The sequence below is a fragment of the Sander lucioperca genome, chromosome 2, assembly GCF_008315115.2.
Source record: "Sander lucioperca isolate FBNREF2018 chromosome 2, SLUC_FBN_1.2, whole genome shotgun sequence".
Classification (NCBI taxonomy): Eukaryota; Metazoa; Chordata; class Actinopteri; order Perciformes; family Percidae; genus Sander; species Sander lucioperca.
The window spans coordinates 4,193,070-4,214,253 of NC_050174.1; the positions used below are offsets into that span (position 1 = coordinate 4,193,070).

Genomic DNA, 21,184 nt, shown 5'->3' on the forward strand with positions numbered 1-21,184 from the left:
CTGCCATCCTCATCCAGCAGTCGGATATTGCGAAGTATATCATCTTCTACCCTAGCCTCGATGCTCAACGTTTTATGCTCCAGATTTTTATTATGTGGCTTGTGGGCCTGTACTTCTTTAGCTATTTTACCAAATGTTGGTGAGCTCTTATCAGCTGCCTCCACCTTTTGTTGTGTGAACGTTATGCTGCTGTCCTCAATATCTGGTTGTGCTGGCAAGACCACAACATCTTGTTGTTGTGGTTCTTGCTCATGCTTCTCTTGGACAGAAGTGTTTGGTTTTGTGTTTTCATACTGAAGGTCCAACACAGAGCTCTTGGCAGGGCTTTCTTCTTTCCTTCGGTCCTGGCCTTTTTTCTGATATGCTTCCTTGCTCTGTAGTGTAACTTTCTCCCTCATGTTATTTTCTGCCGGGTTCTGAGCTTGTGTCTCATGCGGAACTTCATCACAGTCAGTGACAAACTCTTCTGTTTCTACATCCTCACTGACATTGTAGTGGTGCTCCAAGTTAGACGAAGGTTCCTCTACCGGCATCCTATCAACCCTTGCTTGTAGCTGTTCAAGGCTGACCTGACCCACAAGCTCATGATTCCTCACAACCTGCACAAAAGAAAAACAAAACAAAATCAAACTACAAATGTACAAGAACCCATACAGCCCATTTCCAGCGCAGGAAACGTTTCCATGGGCCAAGGAACCATTTCCTCAAATCAGGAACCTGTGCTTCAACCAGAGGAACCCCCACTAGTCCCTGTTCTGAAGGTAGTCCTTTCAGATGAACAGGAACCATTGTGGTCTCTCTACCTACTCCAGGAGTGAGACCCGTCCCCAGTTGTTCTGAGGTTTCTTATGTTTTTTTCTCCTTTAAAGTTTCTTTATGGGGAGTTTCTCTACCTACTCCAGGAGTAGGATCCCTCCCCAGTTGTTCTTCCTGAGGTTTCATATATTTTTTCCCCTTTAAAAGTTTCTTTTCGGAGAGTTTTTCCTCATTCAATTTTAGGGTCTAAGGGCAGAGGGTGGCGTATGCTGTGTAGATTGTAAATCCCCTTGTGGAAAATTTGTGATATTAGGCCATATAAATAAAATTGACTTGACAAGATTTGCAATGCTGGACATGCAGACACAAACGTTGCAGCAGCAACAACTTGTGTTTGGTTGAATAGGGGCTCCGGTGTCAACCCCTGCAATACTCTTTGAACCCCCTAAGAGTTCAGTGAATAACTTTTATTCTCTAAAATGCATTTTTATAATGGCTACTGATAATGTGAAATAAAGAAGGTGTATGTGATTCCCTTTACTTTTTTCCAAATTCAAGTACATTTAAAGTGGATCATTTACAATTCCGTCAAACACAAAGGAATTCCAGTGATGCATAGAGGGGTTAAGTAACAAATCCTTACCTGATGTTTATCACTCAGGTGTGCCTCCAAGTCGCTCAGCCGAGTGCAGTCGAAGTAGCACAGCCGACACTTGTAGGGTTTGATGTCATCATGCCTCGTCATGTGCAAACGCAGGTTGTCAGCACTTCCGCTTGTGAAAGTGCATTTGTGACAGCGGAAGACGATGCCTTGAAGGTAACGCGACAGCTTCGAGCGACGCACCTCTATTGGCACAACACGTTCCTCTGAAAAAAAGAAATAAACAAAAACACTGAACATAATGGGACAGGTGAGGATACGAGTGGGTGGGGAACACAGAATCTTGTCGAGTACCTACCGCGATGCAAGACGATGTGATCGATCATGTTATTCTTGTTCTTGGTCTGGTAGAGGCAGAAAGGGCAGCGGAGGTCTTTCTGATGAGTGGGTTCTGACTGGCATGTAGAGTGACCTGTCTCCATGTGCATTTCCATGGTTTTCCTAATAAAAAGGCAAGAGAAACAAGTGGCAGGTGTTTGGAGACAACTTTTGCATAACAATAATAATAATAATAATAATAATAATAATAGGTGGGTTAATTAAAAGTTAGTTAAAAGTAGAAAAAGAAGGCATTTACAGTAATTCTTACATATAAAAACATTCCCTGTTTTACGCAGAGAAAAATACTGGTTGTATAATAATGGTGGTTGTAACTTACCTTAAACCTGTGAAAAAGTCGCAGTCCTTACACCTGAGGATCTTCTTTCCATGCCGATTTAGGTAGTGTCGTCGCATACTAGACAGGTGTCCAGTACTGAAATTGCATAACTCACATCGAAGAAGTCTGCTGTCAGGTAACTTGGTTTCTTGCACATTTGATTGAGACGGGGCATCAGCCTGTGCCATCAAGTTATAGTGGTTCAACTGTCGCTGCACATCTGGTGGCTCCAAGTACGGTGATTCTGTCAAAGTACAATCAATTACACATTTATTTACAAAAAGTACTATTCTCTGTTTAGCCCTTATTGCAAAAGTGTGTATTAAATATATATTTTGACAGTTAAATACATTACGATTTATAGAACATAATAGGGATGACTTGCTTTCAGTTATTTCAGGTTCTTCATCAGGTTCAGGCCAATTGTTTAAATCCTCCGATAAGCTGAAGAGCTCCTTGTCGGCCCTCTGAGCACTCTCCTCATCTTGGTTGTCAGTCTCACCATGATCCGAAATGACATCTGAGCATTCAGAATGGTTCGAACGTGGGAGGAAAGACAGAAAAACTTGCAATATCACAATACAAGTGCTAACGGGCTACACTATCTGATAAATTCCAAAACTTGGGTAAAGCATTATAGTTAGCACAACAGAGAATATGTAATACCCACAACCTGTTATTTTTGTATGCTGGCAATTCTTCAAAAAAGAAAACCATTCAGAGTGGGAGAAGTGGCTATTAAAGAACAATATGACTGCAACAGCCCATATATAACAACATTTGGCTGGATGTTGGTATTAGGAAATCCTCCTGATCAAAATCAGCGAGCAGAAATAATGCCTGGGAGCTACAACAGGTTCAATCTACACTTGACAGTTTATTAGATCCACCTGGCTTAAATCAATATAGTCCAATACAACAGTCCTGCAATACTGTAGCCGACTGGTTAACACTGGCGCATTTACAGAAATGTTGATTAATGTGCATTGTCCTAATCAAATAAACTTACAACAACAATAAATCCTACCTTAAAAAAAGGTTATAATGTTTAGTGTTTAAGAGAGGCATGGCTCCACTGTGTGGTCATTTTGGAGGATGTAGTTTGTGGTACAGTTGAACTGTATTAGAGGTGTTTCTAATATTTAGCCACTGATAGAATATTGGTGAAGTGTATGTAACCAAACACTATGTATGCCAGGATGTCCTTGTATTGCTGACACTTCAATATATTATTGGTGATCAGATATGTCAGCAGCTAAAAAATGCATCATAGTAACATCATACTATTACCAATTTATTGAATGTTAGGTAATAGTGCGTTATATACAAGTTACTTACCTTGATGTGTTTTCATAAAATGACTCCTCCACAGGCCCATGACGGTCGTCCGATAGGAACAGAAGCTACATCGGAAAGGCTTTATAGTCCCAACTTTGTACAGGACGTATTTGTTGATGCTGTTGAGATTATGACAAAAACAAAACATTCAGTCAGATCACAGTTAGCTCATAACTAACTAAATACAAATTGGTGGCTCTGGACAAAAAAGGACATCAAATTGTGTAATGTATGTTTAACTTAATACCTAATTGTATTAATAATACTGTATTAAAGATACTTTTAAAGTATTACTTAGCTTTGTAAAGCCATTTGAATGTGTGCAAAGGAAGCCACATGAAGAGCTCTCATTTATGTACGTGTAAGCCCAAATAGGAATTATAAAAGTACTTTTAGATAAACAAATTTGGGACTTTTGTTTTGAATGGCGTGTATTGTAAAGAAAAGTATTAAGCAATGATGGACCAAATTTTTGCCACTGCTAAATGCTGACTGACTCGACATTTTTCTTTTGGCCTTAATACCTAACTCTAAATCACCAAAGTTTCTTCTTACTTGTGCTTTAATACTGAGGTAGGCAGATTGTTCAGCTTCTTGATGGCTGCCACGGCTGCATGGCTGCGCTCATGCGAACGCAAACCTTTCAGGGACATGAATGTCCGTCTACACTGTTTGCAAGGGTGTTTGTCTTCTCTCGATTCCAGCTGTGGTTGCTCTACATCAGTGGGTTTCGAAGGTGACGACAGAGAACTTGGTGGCAAAGTTAAGGTCTCTACTTGTGTCACATTCCACTGGGCCAGTTCCTCCACAGTTTCCAACGTGAGAAGTTCATCTTGCCCACAGTCCTGGAATATGAAACACAGCAATAGTCAACAAAAGTAGCTAAATCATGTAGCAAATTATCAAAAGTGTAAATGACACTAGGCAGAGTCAACTTACTTTGATGAATTTGGCCTCTGGTGCTGTCGTAATGACAAGTGATGCTGTTGTTTTTGCAGCCTTTGTCGTCTTTCTCTCACTCTCTCTGTGGCAATCCAGGTGATACCACAGCTTTCTGATTCCATTCATTTGTTTGTTGCAGTGGATACACCTGTAAAGACCTGTACTACCCTTCCTTAATCCTTGCGATAACACAGTGAAGTCCAATATGCTATCTGAGCTGTGGGAAATACTGTAGTGGGCAGCAAGAAGCTGAGAAGAGTCAAACATCAACTCTGGACACTTCTTGCATTTGATGGGTGCACTTTCCTCAGATTCAGCTTCAGGCAGTTTGCCGGGTCTGCGTCGTTTGCGTTTGTTGTACTTCTCTAGCAGCTTGTAAATGGCAAGTGGGTCCAATTTGTGAGTCTTTTTGTAGTGACTTTGCAGGTATCTGCGGAAGAATCCTTTATAGGTACAAATGTGGCACTTGTACAGCGTTTGCTTGTTCTGTACTGAAAGTGGGTCTGGAGTGCCCAACTGGTTTCCGACTCCGATTTCTGTGTCGCTCACTGCTGAGGTTTTGCTTTTTGAAGCCTCCAATGCTGAGCCCTGACAGCTGTGATCAGGTTGCTTCTCAGTTTCAATGTCAGCTGAATGTTCCGAAGCTGCTGCCTGAGCCGGATCATGGTCCCTGTCGCAGTGGATTTTCAGTTTCTTCAATGATGCATAAATTAGTGGACATATTTTACACATGTAACCTCGTTCATTAGAAGCTTTTCCAGTTGAACACATAACCATGTTGGTTACAAGTATTTCATCTGTTTGAAGTTGATCTGCCCTGGCTACGACGTCCGGATGCTTCATTTGGCAGTGAGTGAGTATGCCATGGTAGCTTGCATTGATATAGGGACAACTTGGACACCTGTAGACTAGTAATTTTTTGTTTTTCGCTGTCGTCGTGCTAGATTTACATGCCTCACGAGTGTTTTCCAGTTGCTTCTCATGGGCCTGCTTGTATACTGGTGCATAGTATTTTAAGAAGCTATCCTTTACCATTGATGCATTCTTGTGGTGAACCTGCAAGTGTCGACCAAGCGCAATTTTTGTGGTGCACTTATAAGAGCAGTGCTGGCACGAAACTGCTGCATACGTTTTCTTCCTTAAAAAGGAAGCCTGCGATACTGATCCCCTTTTGCTTAGGGTCTTATGTGGTTTCATTGTACTCACAGCCGATGGTTTAGGCGCTGGTTTCAGTGTGTTTGGCACAGTTTTTGCCACAGTCTCAGTATGGTCCTTCTTGCAGTGCTTGTTCAGCTTCTTCTGCGTTGTACAGATTTGTGGGCAAGTTTCACACATGTAGCCACCATTTCTCAAATTGCCACCAGGACTATTCATTTTCAAACAGTCACCCGCGTTGTTTAAACGCGCTTCATCCACGTGATGACTGTCCACCCTGGATGCGAGGGCAGGATGCTTCATCTGGCAGTGAGTGAGAATTCCTTGATAACGGGTATTGATGTAGGTACAATGTGGACACTTAAAGACATGCGTGCGTGTTTGGACCGGCTCTTGCTGTTTATCTGAATTTTCAGTTACAGCTTCATGGTGTTTAATTCCACAGTGGACGTTGAGACCGTGCTGGTTGTTAAATCTTGCAGGACAGAAAGGGCACCAGAACATTGTGGAGGACGCTGTTGCTTTAGGAGAACCAGGTGACATGTCAAATTCCAGGGGCTCTTGGTAGGATTCAAATGACCCTGGCATAGCATTGTGGTCTTCCGCCTGCCTGTTTGCACTTGGTCTCTTCCTCTTGATGACATTCAGGACAGAGCCGTCTTCTTTCACAGACCACGGATGAACAGCATGGTAGTGGCGTATGATGCCTGACATTGAGCTATCTTTAAATGAACATGCTCTGCACGAATGTGTCTTGGTTCCATTTTGTCCAGATCTTTGAGATGGCAAGCTGCCATCAGTGCCATCACTATCACTAATACCAACGGTGTGCTTTATTTGAGGTTTCTTCGTTTCAGGAGGACCTGTATCGGCGCCGACGTACAACCGAGCAGTCACGTACTCAAGGCTTGGTCTACGTCCTGGGTGTTGTGCCTGGTAGTGTTTATAGACTGCTGCTGCTTCTTTGTGAGAAAAAACACATGTGTCACAGTGATACCCTGCCTTTAAAGTTCCTTGTTTGAAACACATTCTTAAAACCTCTGTGACTGATCTATTTGCCTTGTGGATTTTCCATAGATGCCTCTTCAAAACATTTACATATGGAGTGCTGTATGGGCATCTATGGCACTGAAGGGTCCTCTGTGTTTGTGAGGCTGTCATCGAGGGTGATGCTGATGCTGAGAAGGATTTGCCAAGCTTCTTTGTTTTTTCATTTCCTTTTCCCCCTAGGGATGCATGTTTGACATTTTGTTTTTTTCCAGTTGTATGTAGGTGCAATTTCTGTGTCTTCTCATGAACCATAGAGGTATACAGACAGATGTGTTCGCTATTAACCACAAATCCACGATGTTTTTTGCTGTAATGCCGCAATATGTAGTCCATAGTCCTCTGTCTATAGTTGCAAAAGTGACAGAAAAGCATATCTTCATCGCCCTCATTCATAAGAGGAAGAGGTAGACACGTTGAAAAGGACAACTCCTTTGGTTGAGTTTTAGATTTTTCAATTTCATCATGAATCATAGCTGTATGTTCAATAATACATTCCCTGTTGTAAGGAAGGTCTCTGTGAACTTGGTTTTGATGGCTCACTACTCCAATTACAGCTGGATTTCCATAGTTGCACTTTTGGCAGTAAAACAAGTTTTCTGCACATGCATAAGGATTATACTTCATCACCAAAGCATTTGCTGCCTTATCCTCTTCATGTTGAAGTTCTTTTACACTATATACATCAACATGTTTATTAGTTTTAGAATCAGAAGACGTAGTACTTGCTGAGGCCTCAGCTTCACTTTGAAGTTTCTTTTTCTGCACCTCAGCACTATAGATTAAGATCTCTTGAATACCAGTTAGTGCATGCATAGCATGTTTTGCATTATGATGACCAATAACGCTTTTGATTTTGGTACTTGAATAACTGCAAAACTGACAGTAAAACAATTTATCTGGTGAACTGCAGGATAAACTGTCCATTCTAGCAGACACTTCCTTATTGTGTTTGGTAGGCAACTTCTTCCTTTTACTTCGGTCCCCTGCAGAGTCCACTTTCTTAGTTTTAGGAGACTCAGAATGAGTCTTAGAAGCTTCTGTTGCTTGCTTCCGCTGTGACAGCTCACCTTTTTCTTTTGCTTTCTTAAAAAAATCTGAGATGTTCGTTTGAGGTGCAGATTTTTCTGTTATTTTCACAGAGTTTGGAGACTTGACTGGCATAATCTGTGATGTTCTATGCGATGTGACACAAGCTGACTGTTTGATTTTGTCTATTGTGACTTCTTCACCTGGGTGTTTTTTTTGGTAGTGGACATGCATGACAACAACCGACTTATGACTAAACTTGCAGTTATTGCAATGATACAAGGCCACGTTTGCTCCCGGGGAGGTGGGATGTTGGGGTGAGGGTGCATTTTGGACTTCCTTACATGGTGTGCAGGCACTCTCAGGAGAAATACCTCCTTGTCTTTCTGGACTGGGTGGTTTTTCACACGCATTCGACTGAGATGATCCCTTTTGGCATCCAGTCGCCGAATATCTGCAGTACATCAAGGAATTATCCACTATATGCTTTGGATGATTTTCCTTGTAATGTTCTTTCAAAGCCTTCAATACATTGGTGGTAAACGGACAAACAAAACATTTAAAAACCAAATTAAGTTCACGTGATAGTATCGTGAATACATTTGGGGCCTCTGGATGATTTTCAGAGTAGTGTCTCTTGAGGAAAGCTACACTTACAAACTCAACTGGACACTGCAGGCAACGAAAGGTAGCACTCTCATCACTTGGATCCTGAATGTAAGCAGCGTTATATCTTACATAAGGGTGGTGGTTCTGATAATGAGTAGACACGCATGCGATGTCCATATCACTGTAGTCACAATGCTTACAAAAATAAACCTTTGAGCTTTCCATGTTTCCATTGACAAGACAAAGCTTGTTTTCGCCTTCATCTTCGCTAACTTCAAATGAAAACTCTGCGTTGCTTGATGATTGTTGTTTTCTTGCGTTTGCGTCCTCTGGGAGCTTTGTCGCTTTTTTGTCTGACTTTGCTTTTTTAGCAGGAGGATGTTTCGAGCTTTCCTTGTTGGTCCTTTTGCCAACATTGTCAGGAACTGTTTCAATGGATTGTTCCTTGGGCTTTGGTGGTCTCATGTCAGAATTTAAGAAGTGATCAGTTAGCAAAAACCGATGAGAAACACCAGTATCAATCATGTTGTGTTTGGCAGTGACTTTAAAGACACCGCTACTGTTTGGGCTGGGGCTTGAGGGAGATTCTTGCAAAAGTATGGTTCCTTTGGTGCTGTCTAGAAGCTTTGTGTCATCAGCTAACTTCCCATTTGATCCAGATGCTGCTGCAAAGTACTTGGTCATGGTTTGCAAGGGCCTCTTGTATGTCTTCAGATCTTTTGAGGAGTTAAGTGTGCATTTAGATTTTGAGGTAGACATAACTAAAAAACTGGAGGATATCTCTTTTGCTCCTGCAGTTTCACTGTGCTGGTTTGCTGAAATGACATTTATGTCGGTCTCTGGGTTTTCAGAAATAATTTGATTTCCTATTACGTTCCGATCTTCAACATTTTTGTTACATTGTTTCTCATGTTCGTTTAAAACGTCCAGGCTACAAGCTGTAAAATCACAGTGCTGGCATTCAAAATGATGTCCTGAACTGTTGCAATGGTTTTCAGTGTTGGCTTTGTTAGACCCAGGGCATTTCAAACCAGCATCTCGGAGAGCAGAATCTACTTCAAAGCCATGCACCTGGTGGAGGTGTTCAAAAAGGTAGACCTTAGATTTGAAGAGGAGTGTACAGTGACTACACCTGAGAGACTTGATTTGGGATTCTTGAGTAAGAACTTCAATCTGTGTCATGGGGCCAGAGGTGGAAACGTTCATTGAATCTAAGGGTGTAAATAACAGATAATGTTGAATACTCAACTTGATTTCATGCACTGCATTAAAACTGTCAGAAAATTGACTGGGATAAATACCTTTTTGCATCTTGCTTTCCTCTCTAAACCCAGAGCTGTGATACACCTACAGAATGTAAAGTATTAATCATTGCATTCCTCAAGGTACAAAACCAGCAACATATATTTGATTATTACTGTGTTATCAGTGTTAAAGTTAAGTGCACTGTCGAGGTTTAACAGGGATTTTTAAAAACATTGACAAGAGATCCACTGCGCGCTCCTAAAGCATTAAAGGAAAAACTGATCAGCAGTACAGCAATGGCAGTAGAAACAAGTAAGGACCTCAGTCAGGAATGCTCAACAGGAAAGGAAGGGGACGTAACGTTGCGAGTCCAGTCCCTTTACAGATTAAACTGAGTCGAACTCTTTCAACAACAAATTTGAAGGAAAAACTGGACAAATACAACTTACTAAGATAATCAATGCAGACAAATAATATAACTTACTCACGCATGCAGACAATGGATGAGGCTTAAAATGCAACGTTTTGAATCGCTGGTAATGATAACGTGAAGAAACCACAATTTTCCGCCATTTTTCCCGCGACTACAACTCTCTCTGGCTTGTGTGCTTCCGCTCCGATAACAAAACTTCAATGTATTTACTTAATTTCCGTCGAAAAATCCCTTAACCTTCACAATAAAATATAGTATTGGAGTGGTGCAAAAAAGAAAGGAAAAAAAAAAAAAAAAAAAAAACTCATCCAACTTCACTTAGAAAAGACTAATGTAACTAATGAAACATTTATTAAATTTACCAGCCATTCAATTTCATAGACACGGCACATGTAAATGTGCAAATCTAAAATAAATAAAATGTAAAATAATCTATTTTGATGTTAATTTATTTTGTAATTTACACAAAAGATGGTATTATTTTTAATATTGAACTTAATTGTATTATTTCACTATTGGTGCAGCTCATATTAAAACACCAAACAATCGTGCCTTTATTGTGAAATCACAGACACATTTTACCGGAAGTACTTGTTAAATTACATTGCATAAATATATATATATATATATATATATATATATATATATATATATATATATATTGGCTTGTCTTGTATCCACTTTTAAAAATCCTATAAACATGTCCTATAGGTTTCATATTGTTTCATACAACATAATGTAGGCTACTTGTGTAAGTCATAAACAAAACTATCAAATAATACGTTTTTGCTACTTTGATATTGATTACAGCAACCCTAGTGGTAAGCATGTGCACCAATTTGTTAGCAAAGAAAATGATAACATGTAACGTAACGTTAGTATATTGACAACAAAAGATTTTAGAGGACTATGGAAGTTATTAACTTAAAAAGAAGTTATAGCTATATATCGTGCCTGTGTTATCTTCGATCTCTAGTGTGATTTTCTAAACCAGAGATGTTCCCTGCCACAGTCATTGGTCATTGGTTCCGTGTACTGACGTTGTTTCCCCGGAGCAATGAATGGCGGACCATAACAGGAAAGCGTACCAAGCGCAACCAAAGCCGGTCTACGGACTCTGCCTACGGACTACGGACCCTTATTAGAAATTCTTTGGCGCAACCTTAAATTTACTGTCTATGAGCGCAACAGCAGCGAAGAGCGAACAGCATACATCAATGCAGCAGTGACCCATAGTGCAGGGAGTCCATAGGCATCTGTGTAGTGGTTAGTTCCCTTTAAAATTACCATTTTTATACCATTCACCGTTACCTTACACTATATTCGGTTTAAGACACGTTTGCGTTGAATCAAATCGTTTGAACTAGCTAGTGCTAGATGAGCTAGCTAGAGTTATTAGTAGTTGGGTTGTGGCTAATACTCATTATAAATTCAGAATAAAATGCATGGCAGTAAGTGTGTGCCTTTTTTAGTATGATTTTATCTACTTACTGCCTAAATTACTTTTATCAGCAACTGCTAGCTAATATAACCAGACAGACTGTTCAGAAATAAGTAACCCTTACAAGGAATTTGGTTGTTGGTGCATACATAAGCATATTAAACATTAATATGAAGAAAAAAAAAAATACAGAAACAAATAAACATATTTAAATATATATATAATACTTAATGCTGCAGTTACACGCACACAAACCGCTAAAAGGTACACAACTCTCTCTGACACGTGAACATTTCAGTTTCTTCGTGCAGCTCATTCACTATATCACAAAAGAAATGCCTGTTGCAACAGAAAAGTCATCCTCTGTGAAAAGCCATTGACAAACCATTGTTTGTGTGTGTGTGTGTATTTGTGTGTCCAAAAAAGATAATCTGACCTCAGAGAAACACCATGCTCCCAGCCAAGCTGACCAGCAGGTTAACTCTGAATGCCCTGAGGAGGATTCACCATGGAGTTTCTTACCCCTGTCTTTACTCCTCGTCTAACAGCTGCCTTCAAACGGAAGGAGGGATCACAAGAGAAGTGAGTCTCCGCTCAGTTCCCAGTGTGTTGGGAAGAGTGTTTTACAGCCAGAGCGCTATCTGCCCATCCCTCAGACTACACCAAACACAGCAATGTGGGAGAAGATCGTTCAGTTTATCAGCTGCTACAATTGTGAATTCAGCACCAGCGCCTGTCCAGCCATACCTGCGATTGATGAGGCTGGACAAACCTATTGGTTGGTATAATCATTTTTAATTTAAACCATGTCTTTCTGTGTATGCTTTTTAAGATTAAAGGTGATATTTGCTATCAAATATATTTGTATCAGCTTCAAAATACCATATTAATGCATTCCTACTTACATAATAATATATAGATTATAATTTTGTCTAAACTTAAAATGTGATGTTCTGTGCATTACTGTGCAAATAAACATCACTAAATTTAACATTAGATCTACAGTATCTCTACTTCTGCAGTGTGGCGTTAAACCAAAATGTCTGGTTAACCTTAAAAAAAGACTAGAATACATAAAAACTAAATGTCCACTCCAAGGTCTAATTTAGAGTAAAAGTGCTAGTATTATTAAAAGTTTGAACACAAACTTTGGGATTTAGTATCTTGCCCAAAGACACTTCGACATGTAGACTGTAGGGGCCAGGGATCAAATCATCGACCTTCTGATTAGTATACAACCGCTTTTCCTCCCAAGCCACCGCCGCAACTGGAGTTGACCAAAGTGCTGTACAAGTTAATGTGGATGGCACAACAATAGCGAGGAAAATAACATCAGCAAACACAAATGTCAATGGAAAAATACAAGGCAATATCATGATATGTGCACAAATCTAAAACAAAACAAAAAATGTGTGGGTAAAATGCCTTGTTTCAGGGGTCCTTAACATAAGTCACATTTTCCTGCTTAGACTTTCAGATGTTAATCTTTTATACAGCAGTGTGTATCGATAAATAATGTATCATCTCCCTTACGAGCATGCACTATGGGTGTGCTGCAGGGCTCTATATTAGGGCCCTTGTTGTTTTCTCTTTATATGAATGATTTTCCGTCTGTGTGTAATAATGCTAAAATGATAATGTATGCTGATGATACAGTAGTGTATATTCATGGTAAAACTGTTAAGGATGTTGCCCGAAAGTTAACTGAGGAAATGAAAAAGATTTCTATTTGGCTAAAAAACTTTTGAACTTTGAATGTTGACAAAACGGTCTCTATGTTTTTTACAAATTGCCGTAAGCTCTCGTCATGTAAAACTGATTCAAAAATCAAAATAGACGGTCAAGAAATAACAAGGGTAGACCAAATTAAATATTTAGGAGTCATTCTTGACCCAAATTTAAATTTCAAAAAACATATTAAAAGGTTAACCAACACGTTGAAAATTAACATAGCACAGTTTAGATACATTAGGAACTCTTTGACCATAGATGCATCTAACTTATATCTAAATGCGATGATAATTCCGCATTTTATTGCATGACGAGTTGGTCACAGGCATGTAAAACAGCATTAAGACCCCTGGAATCATTGTATAAAAGTTCTCTTAAGGTTCATGACAAGAAAACTTGGCTATTTCACCACTGTCATATTCTTAAAAAAAACATAGTATATTAAGTTTTGAAAATATTATCATATACTCTAACCTCTGTCTTTTGTTCAAGATAATAAATGGTATTGCAGCACCTCCGGTTAAAAAATGTGAGCTGAGCTCAGAAATTACATCTCGAGCGACTCGATCGACTGTTCAGGGCGAGTGTAGGATTCCCAAAAAATGGCTTCTTTTAAAACAAACATGTTCACATAATGTATAGTAACTGATGTGTATGGGGGAGCATATCTGTAAATGAATGTTGATAAATGAATGAAGGGTATGATCATGTTAATGTTGGTTTTGGGATAAATGTGTTATTAAATGTATTTGTTTGACATCAGCCTGCCCAGGAACTACAGGTGGAAATTAGCACAAGTGCTACAACCTGGTAAAATGCATCTCTCCTGTCTAAGGTTAATGTATGTTGTACATTGTCCCTTTTTTAAATAAATAAATGCGAAAAAAAAAAAATATATATATATATATAGTTCTCTTGACTTGTGGTTTGTATGTTGTAGGGACATGGCTGCTCTACATCCCATGTACGTGGAGCATTGCCCTGGCTGCCGACCCTGGATGTCTCCCTCATCTAGGCATGCTCACCCTGTTTGGAACAGGTGCTCTGCTGATGAGAGGAGCAGGCTGCACCATCAATGACATGTGGGATAAAGACTTTGACAAAAAGGTATATTAAACTAATATTTAGCCATTGACACATTAGCTGAGAGAAACGGGTGGCTTTTGATCAAACTTATTATAACGCTTATACAGCTTTAGCTCTTATTTTATGCTTTGCCCTGTCAGCTCCATTTTAATCAACTATATATTTCTTAGTAATCTCATTTTCTGCTGTTTTTACTTACTAGGAAAGAGGTATATATATTCCAATGATGATGACTCATTGTTTGAAAGTGATAAATATTTTGTGCAGGTGTCCAGGACGGCCACTCGACCAATTGCATCAGGAGAGATTTCTCAGATGCAGGCACTGGTGTTCCTAGGAGGGCAGCTTTCGCTGTCACTTGGGGTTCTGTTGTGTCTCAACTATTACAGGTAGCCAGTGATCCCATGTTTGAATTAGCTCTGTATTGTGGTTGTTTAAAAAGAACAACAGAGGAGATGGAGCAAAGAAGCAAGTGTGTAGGTCCGACAAAAAAACACTGTATTCAGACTTTATTTTTTGTGCTGTCCCATAGTCAAAGCATAAGTAATGTTACCATGAATTAGAGTTTAATACCCCCTGAAGTCACCCATTCCAAAAAAAATAAGTTCAATAATGGCACTAGAAGGATTGGTTCACATTTTTTCAAGTCTATCTTAAAGCAATAATCAGGTGCCCATATGAACATTGAAAGACATTTTGCTTGCTGTAATTATTCTCTCTGTTCATACTGTCCATGAAGGGATCCCTTCTTAATTCACTTTCAATATAAGTGATGTGAGACAAAATCCACAGTCAGAGTTTTTTGCAAAACAAACATTTAAAAGTCTTAGTGTCAGTAAGACAAATAAAGTGGACATCTTCCAAAGTTAGTCAGTTATAGTCAGTCAAAGTTCATTTTTGTTACCATCCCTTCACTACAGTTCAGCGGGAAAACACTGTCCAGAAAAACAAGACTGTAGCTTAAATGATACTCACTTAAATTATCTAACATATGAAACCTCATATTAGCTTCAGATAAACCTTTAAATATATTTTTGCACAAAAGGAGACCTGTGGATTTCGTTTCCAACCACTTTCATGTCCAGTATGAACAGGAAGACTGATTACAGCGAGCAACATCACTTTCAGTGTCCATATGGGCACTTAACTCTTGTTTTAAGACAGACTTAATAACTTTTCAAAAACACTCGATCAAACTGTTCACCGGCTGCCTTTAAATAGATGTGTTACTTGCAGTGTGTTAATGTACAAGAGCCAGGAATGCAGACAAAACATGGCCCAAATGCAAAGTTGTTTATTTAATGGCTCGACTCTGTTAGACTCACAGTTTTAATAATGTTCTTCTCAGCATAGCTTTGGGCGCTGCTTCATTATCTCTTGTCATCTCGTACCCACTGATGAAGAGGATCACTTATTGGCCACAGCTTGTGTTGGGTATGTAAGATTCTTCCGTAGATGTTCTGTATCTAAAGCTGACACTTTTCCCTATCAGCAACGCTAAAGCTGGTATCATGTTCCCTCTGTTCCTTCTGCTTAGGCCTCACTTTCAACTGGGGAGCACTGCTCGGCTGGTCCGCTGTCAAAGGCTTCTGTGATTGGTCCATATGCCTCCCGCTGTATTTTTCAGGAGTTATGTGGACACTGATATATGACACAATATATGCACATCAGGTGAAGTACACAATTCTTATTCATGTTTCCTATAAAGCACTTATTCGACTTGAACATTCTCAGGTGCTCACATTTAGTAAAGAAATGGTTCACTCATGTTTAAACCAATAAAAAATAAGTTCACTTATTTTTATCACGGACCATTGACTCCAATCACTCTGGGGAAGAGCATAATCTTAATGCCTTACATAAAGTAGGATAATATTGATTGGAGACTGGGCTCCTGTTGTTCTTTCTTTGAATACTAGGATAAGGAGGATGACGTCAAGGTAGGAGTCAAATCTACTGCACTCAGGTTCCAGGAGCAGACCAAACTTTGGCTGAGTGGCTTCACAGTGGCCATGATGTCAGGACTGGTTGTAGCTGGAATCAATGCTGAACAGACTCTCCCATACTATGCTGTACTGTCCACAGTGGCCATTCACCTTACGCATCAGGTGAGGAACATGGTGTTGTACAGTTGAATGCTCGCTGCCAAATAGTTAATTATTACAGTACATATAGTATAGAGTTTCATTCCATAGTGAGATAATATTCAACTGAGTGAATTGGTCATTTAAATATGTAAATTAACACCATCTATCTTTTTAAATCAATAACAGGTCTTCTTAGTTATTATCCTAACCGGAAGTTGATATCAAACATGAGTTTTCCAAATAAAATGTGACATTTTTCTCTCCTATTTTAGATTTACACATTGGACATAAACAAACCAGAGGACTGCTGGAAGAAATTTGTCTCAAACCGAAATGTTGGACTGTTGTTATTTTTAGGTATTGTTGCTGGCAATTTGTGGAAAGAAAGAAGAGAGTCCTTGCTGCAGAATGAGGAAGCAGACAGATAAGTGAAATAATCAGAACCAATATTATTTTTACTCCATCTACAGTACATTACATATTACAACGTTGGATAGTATCTTTTGGGATGTCCCTCTAAACAAAAGTCTATGAGCGAGCAAAACAAAAGTACTATACACTGTGTGATTTTAACCCTCACAATAAAGTAATTGGATACATTTCTTTGCTCATAAAACATATTTTACAGATGTCAAAAATCACTTTTAATCAATATTGTTGTAAATTGATAAATAAAATACCTCCTGGTACCTACAAATATAATTCACTTCTATGTTCAAGTGCTGCTAAGTGGACCTCTAGTGGCTACATACATACACACAAAATGAGTCACAATAAACATGCATAATTGGGGAAATTGTAATGAGTTGTTGTTGCTAAATACAGTGCTCAGCATAAATGAGTACACCCCTATGTTAAATTCCCATAGAGGCAGGCAGATTTTTATTTTTAAAGGCCAGTTATTTCATGGATCCAGGATATTATGCATCCTGATAAAGTTCCCTTGGCCTTTGGAATTAAAGTAGCCCCACATCATCACATACTGTTCACCATACCTAGAGATTGGCATGGGGTACTTTCCATAAAATCATCTCTCAATGCAAATCAAACCAGCTATTAGGCTAACCAACATAAAAACATGCCAGTCTCTAGGTATGGTGAAGGCTATGTGATGATGTGGGTCTATTTTAATTCCAAAGGCCAAGGGAACTTTATCAGGATGCATAGTATCCTGGATTCATGAAATAACTGTCCTTTAAAAATAAAAATCTGCCTGCCTCTATGGGGATTTAACATAGGGGTACTTATGTCCCCTGTATTTTAAGGAAGAACATCTATTTATTTACGATACATTATTCATTCACAAAGAAAATTGGTGTCCTTAAAGGTTGGATTTTTCCTCATTTTTTTAATTAAGGCATTAAGTTCAATTTCCAAAAGATGATTTTTTTATTCCTCTTTTTAGTCAAATTTAGCATGGGTGTACTCATTTATGCTGTGCACTGTACAACTCAAAACTGAATTAAGCATTTTTTACTACTAGGGAGCAGACAAACAATGGCCTCCTTAGGAAGTATTTACTGGTCATTTAGTTACATTTTATAATAATAATAATAATTATACATTATAGCGCTTTAAAAGGTACTCAAAGGCACTTTACAAGGTAAAAAACGAAGAAAAACAATAGCAAGATCAGTATAAAAACATCAATAACAACTAGAGATAAATATGAAAAAGGTGCAGCAAAACAGCATAGAAACAGGATTTATCCACCAACTATTGAGAAGGATATCTGGGTTTTCATTTCTTTATGAGTCACTGGTTTACTTCAGCTCTCTGTCCTTTCGTCTTTGCCCTGCTGAGCTTGTTTAATGGGAACCACTGCCAATTATTTTATGAATGTTTTTTTCTGGGAGTAGTCACACTCAGTCATTCAGTTAATGTGCAGGTTGCGCAATGTGAAAACAATGTGAGGAAAGCGGCTAAAAGCTGCACAGACCTGCAGATTACTGTTATGCTAGAGCTGCCCTCACATGACACTGAGTCATTTATTTCAATATATATATATATATATATATATATATATATATATATGAAATAAAATGAGAATTCAATGTAGGTTTAAATGACAGAAGTGATCTTCAGTTTATGCTAGCAGAGAACCACCCTACCACAAATTTTAAATATTGTTGTTTTTACTCCTGAAATCTAGTTCATTTAGCAATAGTGGATAAAACATAGAAATAAAGTATGGATTTTAGTTACATCTTCGGAGACTACTCAAGACAAGGACTTATTTAATTAACATTACCCATTACTATGGTGTTATTAATGGAGTTTTATCGTTGTTCCCCCCAAGTCAACAAAACAGTATTAACAACACAAAAAATGGGCTTAGATGACTAAATTACTCAACTGTGTTGAGTTTTAATAAGATAAAAGGAAGAATTATATTGAAAAGTGGAAACAGACCTATGTATGTTATAGACAAAAGTCTCAAACCAGACTTATTTCTTAATTCTACTGCTATAACAATACAAGCAATAATCATTTGAGTGTTTATCCAGCTTAAACAAGTGTATATTTTCCTCCATGTTGATGAAGGTTTTGGGCACAAGTGCCTGTGTATATGATAATCTGCTTTCACTGTTGCTGCCCAGGTCAAAAATCCCACAAAGTGACCTAAATGGCAGCCATGCCACAACACTGAGAAACTAAAAGTCATAAACAACGGGAAACGTTTGCACCTTATGTAAACTAGTCTACGCAGCCACAAAGCTGTTGTGGCGTTCCATCGACGGGCAAACTCTGACATACGACTCGATGCTTCAATGGTCCAGAAATCTCCATCGGATAGTCTGCTCCAGTCTGGGGAGTCTCTTGGTGCATTGTCCCAGTAGCCAAACCCAGCTGCGTTATTGAGGCTTTCGCTGATCCTCCAGTGAGAATAATATTGGATCTTCATAACCGCCGCCAGACCCCAAACCCACAGGACGCCATAGAGATTGATAGAGTTGGAGGGATCATAGGTGTTATGTTTGAGAAAATAGACAAGACAATATCTTACCCACTCCAGCAATAACACCTGCATCAACTTAAGGAAGACTACACCCAGTGGATTAGGTGAAGGGTTGAGGCTGATCCCTGCCATTAAGGACAAAAATTGGCTGTAGGAGCACAAAGGCCCACCAAGCATTGTGGTGAAATTGAGGATGTAGCTGATAAGCGGAAGAAGCATCACACAAGCCTTCCTTATGGACCATGCTTTAAATGTTAGCAGGACTCGTTTCTCCTGGAGGTCCATGGACACTGAGGTCATTCTCTGAGTGAGCAGCATCAAAGAGGACACAGCTAAAAACAATCTGAAAGTGGAAGAGTTGTTAATTTGATTACACGAGTCATTTTATAAATATTAAAAACATAAAATGCAAAAAGATAATTTTCCCAAAGCATAATAGCTCTGTGGTGGAAGACAATCAATTTCATTCTTAAAGTACATTTTCAGAAATTGTTTTAGCACTTGATTATAGCCACAGAAAGTTATTTTTTGCTTTTAAGTGGGTTTAAAATGGTCAATCATGTTTTTATATGCATTTATGTATTTATTGGGTTTATGGGTTTTGGGCTTTTCATGGGGTTAGTTGACAATAAGAACAATATAGAATATCACCAGACTTATCCTTTAAATACAATAATTCATATTTGATGTTGGATGCTCTGGCAAAGCATGAAGGTGTCAGTTTACATACCAATGAACTGATTTAAGATTAGTACCTGATGCTGACAGGCTCTTGCAAGTAGTATTCCCTGTACTGTATAAGCAGGTGCCAGAAGGTTTGCCACAAAATCTGGATACCAAACACCCAGGTGTGGACACAGCTTGGATCCACAGAGCACACAAGCAGAATAAAGACAAAGGTAGAGGTGAACAAAAGCGAGCTGTAGATGCCCATAGTGATGACTGCCAGGACGCATCCTCCAACAGAAACAAATAGGTACCTGTAGATGGAAATTCATGTTGACAATTGGAAAAATGCCAAAGATTGGTTCTGGTTCAGCTTCTCCAATATGAGGATTTGCTGTTTGATATAATTGTAAACTGAATATTTCTGGTTTTGGCCTGTTGGTCGGCAAAAAAAAACATTTGAACACGTCAGCAAGGATTTGTCACTATTTTCTGACAGGTTATAGACCAAATGATTAATCAGGAAAATGTTCTGCAGATGAATTGATAAACAATTATTGTTAGTTGCACTTCTATTGACAACTTATTGTGGTACTGACTTATTTACGGTTTGCCAAATCAATTTATTTAAACAGGACATTTAAAAACAAATATTTACCACATTGCTTTTACAGATTTTTAGATTTTAAAATACAATCAGATAAATGAAATACTAACAAGTATGAATACATTTATACATAATGGTTCTGCTATTGATTTATGTTCCAGTTGGACTAATGACTTAATATTTCATTTGATTTACAAATCAAACCATGAACTTACTTAAATTAAAATCCAAATACATTAGAATAAAGAGTAACGGTGGCCTGTAATTACTTGACACGTTGCTTTTAAAATGCAGTTTAATATATAATAAAAATCAATAAATCGGTTTGTAATTTCCTACCTGTATGTCAAAGACAGATATCCCCGTTTAGCAAGAAAATAAAACAAAAATGCGAATGGAAGTGAAAAACATTGGTGCATTAGAAACTGATGTTCCCACAACCAGCTCATCAAACCCATATCTGCATCTGAGGATCACAGACCGAAGCCGCTGAGGTTTGCTGCTGATTGTCTTATTAAACAGGTGAAATACTTGTTTTACCCCAGCCGACTGTCTTTGCCATTCCACCTTTGGCCTGCATTAATGCAATCCCTTTTGTTTACCATTATCACACAGTACTGATAATAGCTTTTCTTTTTGTTTAACGTTATCAGAACTGTGGGATACAGAGGCTTTTTAGTTAGTCCATATTTTAGCAACTGTAGCAACCAAAAACCATCCTCCATTAATCAAAC

At 38.7% G+C, this 21,184-nt stretch overlaps 3 protein-coding genes across 5 annotated transcripts in view; 1 reads left to right on the forward strand and 2 right to left on the reverse strand.

Annotated features, from left to right (window-relative positions):
• Positions 1 to 10,049, reverse strand: part of LOC116054095 (zinc finger protein 462-like) — a 12,498-nt gene extending 2,449 nt beyond the window's left edge. The window contains exons 1-11 of one of the 3 annotated variants that reach the window (XM_031305432.2): positions 9,925 to 10,048; positions 9,497 to 9,542; positions 7,711 to 9,406; positions 4,353 to 7,680; positions 3,969 to 4,258; positions 3,414 to 3,532; positions 2,461 to 2,595; positions 2,076 to 2,319; positions 1,716 to 1,858; positions 1,400 to 1,623; positions 1 to 599 (exon numbers count right to left, since the gene is read on the reverse strand). The exon at positions 1 to 599 is cut by the window's left edge and continues 581 nt beyond it. In XM_031305432.2, coding sequence (XP_031161292.1) covers positions 1 to 599; positions 1,400 to 1,623; positions 1,716 to 1,858; positions 2,076 to 2,319; positions 2,461 to 2,595; positions 3,414 to 3,532; positions 3,969 to 4,258; positions 4,353 to 7,680; positions 7,711 to 9,406; positions 9,497 to 9,506 — 6,788 coding nt within the window. In that variant the 5' untranslated portion in view covers positions 9,507 to 9,542; positions 9,925 to 10,048. Of the gene's footprint in view, positions 600 to 1,399; positions 1,624 to 1,715; positions 1,859 to 2,075; positions 2,320 to 2,460; positions 2,596 to 3,413; positions 3,533 to 3,968; positions 4,259 to 4,352; positions 9,407 to 9,496; positions 9,543 to 9,924 lie in introns of all 3 variants that reach the window. The other 2 variants (XM_031305430.2, XM_031305431.2) reach the window with 2 other exon arrangements.
• A 985-nt stretch (positions 10,050 to 11,034) lies between these two features.
• Positions 11,035 to 16,920, forward strand: coq2 (coenzyme Q2 4-hydroxybenzoate polyprenyltransferase). Its single transcript, XM_031305230.2, has 8 exons — positions 11,035 to 11,139; positions 11,741 to 12,092; positions 13,986 to 14,152; positions 14,399 to 14,520; positions 15,480 to 15,565; positions 15,669 to 15,802; positions 16,051 to 16,239; positions 16,491 to 16,920. The coding sequence occupies exons 2-8, from the start codon at positions 11,765 to 11,767 to the stop codon at positions 16,644 to 16,646; spliced, it is 1,182 nt and encodes a 393-aa protein (XP_031161090.1). The 5' UTR covers positions 11,035 to 11,139; positions 11,741 to 11,764; the 3' UTR covers positions 16,647 to 16,920.
• A 1,445-nt stretch (positions 16,921 to 18,365) lies between these two features.
• On the reverse strand, positions 18,366 to 21,001 carry mboat4 (membrane bound O-acyltransferase domain containing 4). The gene is made up of 3 exons (XM_031305490.2): positions 20,790 to 21,001; positions 19,933 to 20,157; positions 18,366 to 19,520 (listed from the first exon to the last, which is right to left on the reverse strand). The coding sequence occupies exons 1-3, from the start codon at positions 20,906 to 20,908 to the stop codon at positions 18,566 to 18,568; spliced, it is 1,299 nt and encodes a 432-aa protein (XP_031161350.1). The 5' UTR covers positions 20,909 to 21,001; the 3' UTR covers positions 18,366 to 18,565.
• Between the last annotated feature and the right edge of the window lie 183 nt (positions 21,002 to 21,184).